At 38.3% G+C, this 11,808-nt stretch overlaps 1 protein-coding gene across 1 annotated transcript in view; it reads right to left on the reverse strand.

Annotated features, from left to right (window-relative positions):
- The window catches only part of LOC135106716 (trypsin-1-like), a 46,548-nt gene extending 35,094 nt beyond the window's left edge, over positions 1–11,454 (reverse strand). Inside the window, exon 1 of the mRNA XM_064015973.1 lies at positions 11,221–11,454. Coding sequence (XP_063872043.1) covers positions 11,221–11,454 — 234 coding nt within the window. The remainder of the gene's footprint in view (positions 1–11,220) is intronic.
- Positions 11,455–11,808: the final 354 nt, after the last annotated feature.

Raw genomic sequence — 11,808 nt, forward strand, 5'->3', positions numbered from 1 at the left:
AAACTTGGTATTGTTCAATGCCTCAAAAACTCAATTCCTCCATCTATCAACTCGACAGAACCTTCCATACAACTATCCCCTCTTCTTCAATGACACTCAACTGTCCCCCTCTTCTACACTGAACATCCTCGGTCTGTCCTTTACTTTTAATCTGAACTGGAAACTTCACATCTCATCTCTAGCTAAAACAGCTTCTATGAAGTTAGGTGTTCTGAGACGTCTCCGCCAGTTTTTCTCACTCCTCCAGCTGCTAACTCTGTACAAGGGCCTTATCCGTCCATGTATGGAGTATGCTTCACATGTCTGGGGGGGTTCCACTCATACTGCTCTTCTAGACAGGGTGGAATCAAAAGCTTTTCGTCTCATTAACTCCTCTCCTCTAACTGACTGTCTTCAGCCTCTCTCTCACCGCCGCAATGTTGCATATCTAGCTGTCTTCTACCGCTATTTTCATGCTAACTGCTCTTCTGATCTTGCTAACTGCATGCCTCCCCTCCTTCCGCGGCCTCGCTGCACAAGACTTTCTTCTTTCTCTCACCCATATTCTGTCCACCTCTCTAACGCAAGAGTTAACCAGTATTCTCAATCATTCATCCCTTTCTCTGGTAAACTCTGGAACTCCCTGCCTGCTTCTGTATTTCCACCTTCCTACGACTTGAATTCCTTCAAGAGGGAGGTTTCAAGACACTTATCCACCAATTTTTGACCACTGCTTTGACTCTTTTATGGGACTGGCATTTCAGTGGGCATTTTTTTTTTATTAGATTTTTGTTGCCCTTGGCCAGTATCCTTCCTACATAAAAAAAAAAAAAAAAAACACACCCTTCACTCAAAATTTCAAAATTATCACAGCGACTCATACACCAGCCTCGGAACCCCTATCTGGGGAGGGTACCACAAATTAACCCAAGGTCTGACTGCCCTTCTGACAATGACCATCAGTGTCTTGACACCACCCTTAACTTTTCTTCATTGACTTCTGCAACATTCGCGGTCTAAGATCTAATTTTAAATCTGTACAACACCGCTTCTCCTCTTCTAAACTTCATCTTCTTTTCCTCAAGTGTCTGAGGTAACTGACAGTAGCACCTTTTCTGTTCCCTCCTACTTTCTCTATCCTTATTCTCAGTCCAAAGCTGGATGTTGCGTTTATGTGCTCATTGACTTAACCTGCTCTCGTGTCCACGCTCTTGAATCTTCCGCGTTTTCCACCATCTGGCTACGACTACAGAGTCACTCTCAAACTAAATTTTTCTGTGCTGTATACTTCTCACCTAACTCTGACGATAAGAAATTCTTTGACCACTTAACTTCCAAAGTGGAGCGCATTGTGACTCTTTCATTTTGCAGAGATTTGCACTCTTGGAGACTTCAATGTGAGTACCACCAGCTTTGACTTTCCTCTCCCTTCATTGACCATCGTAGTGAACTAGCCTTCAACATTGCTATCCTCCACGATCTAGAGCAATTGGTGCAACACCCTACTCGTATTCCTAGCCGTCTTGGAGATACGCCCAACAATCTTGACCTTTTCCTGACTTCTAATCCTGCTTATGCTGTCACCCTCTCTTCTCCATTGGGCTCCTTTGATCACAATATAATATCTGTATCTTATCCTATCGCTCCAATCCGTCCTCAGGATCATTAGAATGACTACTGCTTTCTTGTCAGAGACCCATCTTTGTGTGCCGAGCCCATAACAGAAACAGAGGTAATAGTGTTTGGCATGGAGGCGTACATTCCTCACTCTTTTTTCTCGATCTAAACGTTCCAAACCTTGGTTTAACGCAGCTCGTTTTCGTGCTATACATGGCAGAGAGGTGGCCCACAAAACGTACTTAAGCCTTCTATCACCAGAATCTCATGCACTTTATATTTTTGTCCGGAGCCATGCCAAGTCTGTTCTCCAACTAGCCAAAAACTCCTTCATTAACAGAAAGTACCAAAATCTTTCAAGATCTAACTCGTGACTTCTGGCATCCAAAAATATCTCCAATAACTTTACTCTTTCTTCTTCTTTACCCCCTTTATTTCAACGAGATGGCACCACTGCTATCACATCTATTTCTAAAGCTGAACTCTTCGCTCAAACCTTTGCTAAAAACTCTACCTTGGGCGATTCTGGGCTTGTTCCTCCTTCTTCTGCACCATCTGACTACTTCATGCTACCTATTAAAATTCTTCGCAATGATGTCTTTCATGTCTTCGCTGGCCTAAACACTTGGAAGGCTTAATGACCTAAAGGCGGCCCTCCTTTTGTTCTCCGAAACTGTGCCTCCGTGCTGTTGCCTTGCCTAGTCAAATTCTTTCAGCTCTGTCTGTCAACATCTACCTTTCCTTCTTGCTGAAAGTTTACTAACATTTAACCTGGTCCTAAAAAGGGTGACTGTTCTAATCCCTCAAACTACAGTCTTATTGCTTTAATTTCCTGCCTATCTAAAGTTTTTGAATCTATCCTCAACGGGAAGATTCTTAAACATCTATCACTTCACACCCTTCTATCTGATCGCCAATATGGACCACTTTACTGGTGATCTTCTGGTTTTCCTTACTGAGTCTTGGTTATCCTCTTTTAGAGATTTTGGTGAAACTTTTGCTGTTGCCTTGGACATAATAAAAAACTTTTGATAGAGTCTGGCACAAAGCTTTAATTTTCAAATTATCCTCCTGTGGCTTCTCTCCTTCTCTCTGTAACTTCATCTCAAGTTTCCTTTCTGTCCGTTCTATTGCTGCTGTGATAGACGGTCACTGTTCTTCTCCTAAATCTATTAACAGTGGTGTTCTTCAGGGTTCTGTCCTGTCACTCACTCTCTTCTTGTCATTCATCAATGACCTTCTAAACGAAACTTCTTGTTCTATCCACTCCTACGGTGATGATACCACCCTGCACTTTTCGACGTCATTTCATAGACGTCCAACCCTTCAGGAAGTAATCATTTCACGCAGGGAAGGTACAGAACGCATGACTTCTGATTTTTGTAAAATTTATGATTGGGACAGAGTAAACTCAAATCCTCCATCTATCAACTCGACACAACCTTTCAGACAACTATCCTCTTTTCTTCAATGACACTCGACTGTCCCCTTTTTTTACAAAGATCATCCACGGTCTGTCGTTTACTTATAATCTGAACTGGAAACTTCTCGTCGCATCTTTAGCTAAAACAGTTTATATGAAATTTAGGCGCTCTGAGACGTCTCCGCCAGTTTTTCCTCAACCCCCCGGCTATTAACTATGTAAAAGGGACTTATCCGTCCATGTATGGAATAAGCTTCACATATCTGCAGGGCTTCCACTCATACCGTTTTTCTAGACAGGGTGGAATCAAAAGCTTTTCTTCTCATCAACTCCTCTCCTCTAACTCACTGTCTTCAGCCTCCCTCTCATTGCCGCAGTGGTGCATCTCTAGCTGTCTTCTACCGTTATTTTCATACTAACTGTTCTTCTGATCTGCATGCCTCGCCTACTCCCGCATCCTCGATGCACAAGACTTTCTTCTTTCTCTCACCCCTATGTTGTCCACCTATCTAATACAAGAGTTAACAGTATTCTGAATCATTCACCCCTTTTTCTGGTAAACTCTGTAACTCCCTGCCTGCTTCTGTATTTCCACCTTCCTATGACTTGAATTCCTTCAAGACGGAAGTTTCAAGACACTTATCCGTTAATTTGTGACTACCGCTTTGGACCGTTTTCTGAACTGGCATCTCAGTGGGATTTTTTTTTTTTTTGTTGCCCTTTGCCAGTGTCTCTCCAGTAAAAAGAAAAAGATCTACCTACAAGGCGATGGCATTCGATTCTGACCTAATTAATCTACGTATATTTGTGTTATCCGCAAATTTACTATCGCTACTAATTCCACGACCCAAGTCATTAATATATATTAAATACAACAATACCCCTAATACTAATCCCTGTGGCACGCACTAATTACAAGACCCCACTCAGATTTTGAGCTGTTTATTACAACTCTTTGTCGCCTGTCGCTTAGCTATGACCTTATCTAGGTTAACATCTCATCTATCCCGTGCGCCCTAACCTCTCTCAGGAGCCTTTGCTGTGTTACCTTGTCAAATGTTTAATAAAGTACAAATATAAGGTATCATAACTATCACCTTTATATACTGCCTCGTACACTTTACTGTAAAAACTTAACATGTTCGTCAGTGGAAGACTTCCCCTTTGTGAAGCCATATATGCTGTGACTGATTTATCGATTTATGTTTGTCTAAATGCTTCCTAATGTTCCTCGCTATTATTGACTGCAATAATTTACCCATAATTAAAGCTAAGATGAAAGGTCTTATAATTAGACGCTTAAGTTTTATCATCTTTCTTAAAGATGGGTACTACATTAGCCTGCTTCCACATTACTGGTACTTCACCTGACTAAAGTGATTTCCTAAAGACAGAAACTAACTGCTCACTAATAACCTCTTTGTATTCCTTAAGTACTCTGGGATATATTTCATCTGGTCCAGGTGCCTTGAACTTTTTTAGCCTATCTATCTCTTGTTCCACTATCTCCTTAGTTATGGAAATATCTGTCAGCTTCTCATTCTCATCTGCTCTAAACATCTGTTCACTGTTTGGCATATCCTGCATGTTATCTTGGGTGAAGAAAGTTAAAAAATACTTATTCAGAATTTTACTAATCTCTTCCCCAGAACTAACCAGCTCCCCATCCGCTGCATTTAATGGACATATAGTATCTTATTCTTCGTCCTGTATACCTGATAAAATCTCGTGGGGTCCGTCTTTGCCTGGCTAGCTATCTTTAATTCATAATTACCCTTAGCTTTCCTGCCTGTTCTAACTAATTCATTTGATTTTGGTGTTAAACTTCTTCACCTGCCCTTAATTTAATTTCTTATATATACTTCTCTTCCGGTGTATGTAATGTGTTAACCTAGCAGTCATCCATTTACGGTCATTTTCCTGTGGTCTTATTGGTCTATATGGGATGTTTGCTAACTGACCTGTATGCAATTTATCTACGAAATATTTATACATCTCATCTACATTTACTTCACCTAATCCCCTCATCTCGGTCCCTTCCATCCTCTCCACTCCCTCAACTATTCGCCTCGACCTCACCTCTCCCATTTCAGCATGACCTGACTCTCCAACATACTCACCTCTCTCTCTCTCTCTCTCTCTCTCTCTCTCTCTCTCTCTCTCTCTCTCTCTCTCTCTCTCTCTCTCTCTCTCTCTCTCTCTCTCTCTCTCTCTCTCTCTCTCTCTCTCTCTCTCTCTCTCTCTCTCTCTCTCTCTCTCTCTCTCTCTCTCTCTCTCTCTCTCTCTCTCTCTCTCTCTCTCTCTCTCTCTCTCTCTCTCTCTCTCTCTCTCTCTCTCTCTCTCTCTCTCTCTCTCTCTCTCTCTCTCTCCGGACTCATCTTCCCTCCTCTTTTCCTACATCCTCAAACCTCACCTCACCTCTCTCATCCTGCCTTATTTCTCTCAACTCCTTCCCGGACGTGACCTCACCCTGCATCCGTTGCCAGTCAACTCCTTGGAGGTACCTTTTTAATTCCTCAAAATTTGCTTTCCTAAAGTCAGGAATTTTACTAGAGTTTTTGTTTCTAAAAGTTTCTCCCCATTTTAATTTGTACTTAATTTCCAAATTGTCACTGTTACCTAGCTGTCCTCCAACCTCTACCTGCTTGACTGCTTCCTCCCTGTTAATATGAATTAACTCTAGAATATTGTTCCCCCTTGTGGGTTCTATGATTACCTGTTTAAAAAAAATTATCCTGAATTACCTTAAGAACTTCCTCTGCTTCATTGTTAACTCCTATCAGGCTCCAGTCAATATTCTAAAATTAAAATTTCCTACCACACACACCTGACCGTCTGGGATGAATGTATACATTCCTCACTCTTTTTCTCTTCCTAAACCTTATTTTACACAGTCTGTTCTCATGATATATATGGTACATAGGTGGCCCACAAAAGATACTTATGCGTTATCTCAAGAATCTCATGAACTTTATATTTCTGCCCGGAACAATACCAAGGCTGTTCTCTAACTAGACCAAAACTACTTCATTAATAGAAAGTGTCAAAATTATTCAAGATCTAAATTACCTCGTGATTTCTGGCATCTAGCCAAAAATACCTCCAATAAGTTTGCTTTTCTTCTTTCCCTCCTTTATTTAAAAACAGATGGCACCACTGCTATCACATCTCTCTCTAAAGCCGATCTCTTCGGTCAAACGTTTGCTAAAAATTCTACCTTGTACCATTCAAGGCTACCTATTAAAATTCTTCGCATTGATGTTTTCTATGCCCTCACTGGCCTTAAACTGAGCTGATGGGGTCCCTACTATTGCTCTTAAAAAAAAACTGTGCATCTGTGCTCGCACCTTACTTAGTTAACCTCTTTCAACTCTGTCAAAATCTACTTTTCTTTCTTGTTGGAAGTTTACCTACATTCAGTCTATTCATGAAAAGGGAGACCGTTCTAACCTTTGAAATTGCTATCCTATTCCTTTAATTTTCTGCCTATCTACAAATTATGAATCTATCCTCAACAGGAAGATTCTTTAACATCTATTATTTCATAACCTTCTCTGTCTGATCACCAGTATGGATTCCGTTACGGCGGCTCTACTAGTGATCTGGCTTTCCTTCCTGCGTCTTGGTCATCGTCTTTTAGAGATTTTGGTGAAACTTTTGCTGTTGTCTAAGGCATATTAAAAGCTTTCGATAGAGTGTGGCACAAATCTTTGATTTTCAAACTACCCTCTTATGGCTTCCATCTTTCTCTCTGTAACTTCATCTCAAGCTTTATTTCTGTCCGTTCTATTGCTCTTATGGTAGATGGTCACTGTTTTTCTCCTAAATCTATTAATAGTGGTGTTCCTCAGGATTATGTCCTGTCACCCACTCTCTTCTTATCATTCATCAATGAACTTTTAAACCAAACTTCTTGTCCTATCCACTCCTAAGCTAATGCTATCACAATGCATTTTTTCGCGTCATTTCATAGACGTCCATCCCTTCAGGAAGCAAGTATTTCACGCAGGGAAACCACAGAACGCCTGACTTCTGATTTTCCAAAAATATCTGATTGGGGTAGAACAAAGTTGGTATTGTTCAATGCCTCAAAAACACAATTTCTCCAACTATCAACTCGAGACAACCTTCCAGAGAACTATTCCCTTTTCTTCAATGAGACTTAACTGTCCCCTTCTTCTACACTGAATATCCTCAACGTTTTCTTTACTGATAATTTGAACTAAAAAGCTAAAAGCTAAAAGAGCTTTTATGAAGTTAGACGTTCTGAGACGTCACCGTCAGTTTTTTTTACAACCCACAACTCCTAACTCTGCACAAGGCCTTATCCATGTATGGAGTATGCTTCACATATCATGGGGGGGGTTTCACTCATACCGCTCTTATAGACAGGGTGGAATCAAAAGCCTTTCCTCTCTTCAAATCCTCTCCTCTAACTGACTGTCTTCAGCCTCTCTTTTATCGCTGCAATATTGCATTTCTACCTATCTTTTACCGTTATTTTCACGTTAACTGTTTTTTTGATATTGTTATCTGAATGCCTCCCCTCCACCCACAGCCTCACTGCAGAAGACTTTCTTATTTCTCTCACCCCTCTTATGTCCACCTCTCTAGCCTGTGACTATATATATATATATATATATATATATATATATATATATATATATATATATATATATATATATATATATATATATATATATATATATATATATATATATATATATATATATATATATATATATACATACACACACACACACACACACACACACACACACACACACACACACACACACACACACGCACACACACACACACATTTATTGTGTAACACGATATATATATATATATATATATATATATATATATATATATATATATATATATATATATATATATATATATATATATATATATATATATATATATATATATATATATATATATATATATATATATATATATATATATATATATATATATATATATATATATATATATATATATATATATATATATATATATATATATATATATATATATATATATATATATATATATATATATATTGATGCCTGCAGCGAGATAGAAATTAGAAAGATGAAGAGAAACAGGAAGAGAGAGAGAGAGAGAGAGATAGATCTCTATCTATATCTATCTATATATATATATATATATATATATATATATATATATATATATATATATATATATATATATATATATATATATATATATATATATATATATATATATATATATATATATATATATATATATATATATATATATATATATATATATATATATATATATATATATATATATATATATATATATATATATATATCCAATTAGCCAAAAACTCCTTCATTAACAGAAAGTGTCAAAACCTTTCAAGATCTAACTCCCCTCGTGACTTCTGGCATCTAGCCAAAAATATCTCCAATAACTTTGCTTTTTCTTCTTTCCCTCCTCTATTTCAACCAGATGGCACCACTGCTATCACATCTATTTCTAAAGCTGAACTCTTCGCTCAGACCTTTGCTAAAAACTCTACCCTGGACGATTCTGGGCTTGTTCCTCCCTCTCCTCCACCCTCTGACTATTTCATGCCACCTATTAAAATTCATCGTTATGATGTTTTCCATCCCCTCGCTGGCCTAAACCCTTGGAAGGCTTATGGACCTGATGGGGACCCTCCTATTGTTCTCCGAAACTGTGCCTCCGTGCTTGCACCTTGCCAAGTCGAACTCTTTCACCTCTGTCTGTCAACATCTACCTTTCCTTCTTGCTGGAAGTTTGCCTACATTCAACCTGTTCCTAAAAAGGGTGACCGTTCTAATCCCTCAAACTACCGTCCTATTGCTTTAATTTCCTGCTTATCTAAAGTTTTGAATCTATCCTCAACAGGAAGATTCTTAAACATCTATCACTTCACAACCTTCTATCTGATCGCCATTACGGGTTCCGTCAAGGCAGCTCTACTGGTGATCTTCTGGCTTTCCTTACTGAGTCTTGGTCATCCTCTTTTAGAGATTTTGGTGAAACTTTTGCTGTTGCCTTGGACATATCAAAAGCTTTTGATAGAGTCTAGCACAAAGCTTTGATTTCCAAACTACCCTCCTACGGCTTCTATCCTTCTCTCTGTAACTTCATCTCAAGTTTCCTTTCTGACCGTTCTATTACTGCTGTGGTAGACGGTCACTGTTCTTCTCCTAAATCTATTAACAGTGGTGTTCCTCAGGATTCTGTCCTGTCACCCACTCTCTTCTTATTATTCATTAATGATCTTCTAAACCAAACTTCTTGTCCTGTCCACTCCTATGCTGATGATACCACCCTGCACTTTTCCACGTCTTTTCATAGACGTACAACCCTTCAGGAGGTAAACATTTCACGCAGGGAAGCCACAGAACGCTTGACTTCTGATCTATCTAAAATTTCTGATTGGGGCAGAGCAAACTTGGTATTGTTCAATGCCTCAAAAACTCAATTCCTCCATCCATCAACTCGACACAACTTTCCAGACAACTATCCCCTCTTCTTCAATGACACTCAACTGTCCCCCTCTTCTACACTGAACATCCTCGGTCTGTCCTTTACTTATAATTTGAACTGGAAACTTCACATTTCATCTCTAGCTAAAACACTTTCAATGAAGTTAGGCGTTCTGAAACGTCTCCGCGAGTTTTTCTCACCCCCCCCAGCTGTTAACTCCGTACAAAAGCCTTATCCGTCCATGTATGGAGTATGCTTCACATGTCTGGGGAAGTTCCACTCATACTGCTCTTCTAGACAGGGTGGAATGAAAAGCTTTTCGTATCATCAACTCCTCTCGTCTAACTGTCTTCAGCCTCTCTCTCACCGCCGCAATGTTGCATCTCTAGCTGTCTTCTACCGCTATTTTCATGCTAACTGCTCTTCTGATCTCGCTAACTGCATGCCTCCTCTCCTCTCGCGGCCTCGCTGCACAAGACCTTCTTCTCTCACCCCTATTCTGTCCATCTATCTAACGCAAGAGTTAACCAGTATTCTGAATCATTCTTCCCTTTCTCTGGTAAACTCTGTAACTCCCTGCCTGCTTCTGTATTTCCACCTGCCTATGACTTGAATTCCTTCAAGACGGAGGTTTCAAGACACTTATTCATCAATTTTTGACTACTGCTTTGACCCTTTTATGGGACTGGCATTTCAGTGGGCATTTTTTTATTTATATTTATATTTTTATTTATATTATAAAAAAATAATATATATATATATATATATATATATATATATATATATATATATATATATATATATATATATATATATATATATATATATATATATATATATATAATAATAATATAATAATATAATAATATATACTCGTATATATATATATATATATATATATATATATATATATATATATATATATATATATATATATATATATATATATATATATATATATATATATATATATATATATATATATATATATATATATATATATATATATATAACATAAATTTCGAGCTACAGATGAGGTGAACAGAGATACATCCAGAGCTTCTCTCTTAACTTATTACTTGCAACACTCTACCTTCACAGAAGGCATCTTCAGTATATGAGACATAAATACAATTTAGAATACCAATAAAGAATACATTTAGAAAAAATAAAAGACAAAAATACTAACGAATAGGGGCAAAGGAACGTGAGTAAAAACAGACATATAAAAAAAAATGTACAGACAGTGATGTTAGACATATTGGGAAACGCCGATGTTAGGCAAAAAACAGTTAGAACAAATAAAGGTGTAGTGTAGTGAACAGGCATGGTGTGTTCTTGCTGATGGAGACCGACAGGGAGTGGCGGTGTGGGAGTTAAATTGGTTGCTAACTTGGATACGAAAGCTCGAAGCAGAGTTTATAAATGGTATGGTTGGGATGATGATAAGTGCTTATTTTATTTTGGTTTTAAGTGTTTAATGTGAATAACTTCTAATATTTAATGACTATGTGCATCAGCTTTATGTAATATTTTGAAGACCTTCTCAGTAAAGCGATGGTCATGTGCATGTGAACGTTACTGCTGAGCAGGATCCGGCATTTTAGGATTCGTGGATCATACTTGAGATTGCTGGATCCCTGGGATTCGGGTACCTGCAGCTCGCGAGGAGACTAGTGAGGGAGAGAGATCCTCACGGTACTCGTGTCCCGGCGGTACTCAGGTCCCGGCTGGTAATCGAATCCTAGGCCGCTAGCGGATCCCTCCCGGTGCTCGGATCCCGGCGGTAATCGAATCCCGGATAGTAATCGGGTCACGGGCCGATCGCGGATCTCTGCTAGTACTCGGGTCCCAGCCAGCTCACGGATCCTTGCCTGTATTCGGGGCCAAGCTCTCCTGTCAGTGCTTGGGTCCACGGCGGCTGATTGCATCATTCCTCAGATTTATCTCACCCTCATATTTTATCTTCTAATGTTTTATTATTATATTTCACAGAATTATTTTTTGTTATGTATTGTATAATGAATATTAATTTGTTAGTTCTATAGTTAGTGATATTCTTGGTATACTTGGTTTAGAGTATGCAATACACATTATTCATGTTGGTATATGACGAAATATGTCTATTAGTACAAGTGTGGCTATCAGGAATTATAATTGAAACATATATTTTTTTCTAAGAACGATGTCTTTTATTCATTTCATTTTTTCACTGACAAACACATGAGAAAAAAATACACACTGGGTTACACACTGGAAGGAAATTATATTAGGTCTATTTAAGA

The sequence above is a fragment of the Scylla paramamosain genome, chromosome 14 (genome assembly GCF_035594125.1).
Source record: "Scylla paramamosain isolate STU-SP2022 chromosome 14, ASM3559412v1, whole genome shotgun sequence".
Lineage (NCBI taxonomy): Eukaryota > Metazoa > Arthropoda > Malacostraca > Decapoda > Portunidae > Scylla > Scylla paramamosain.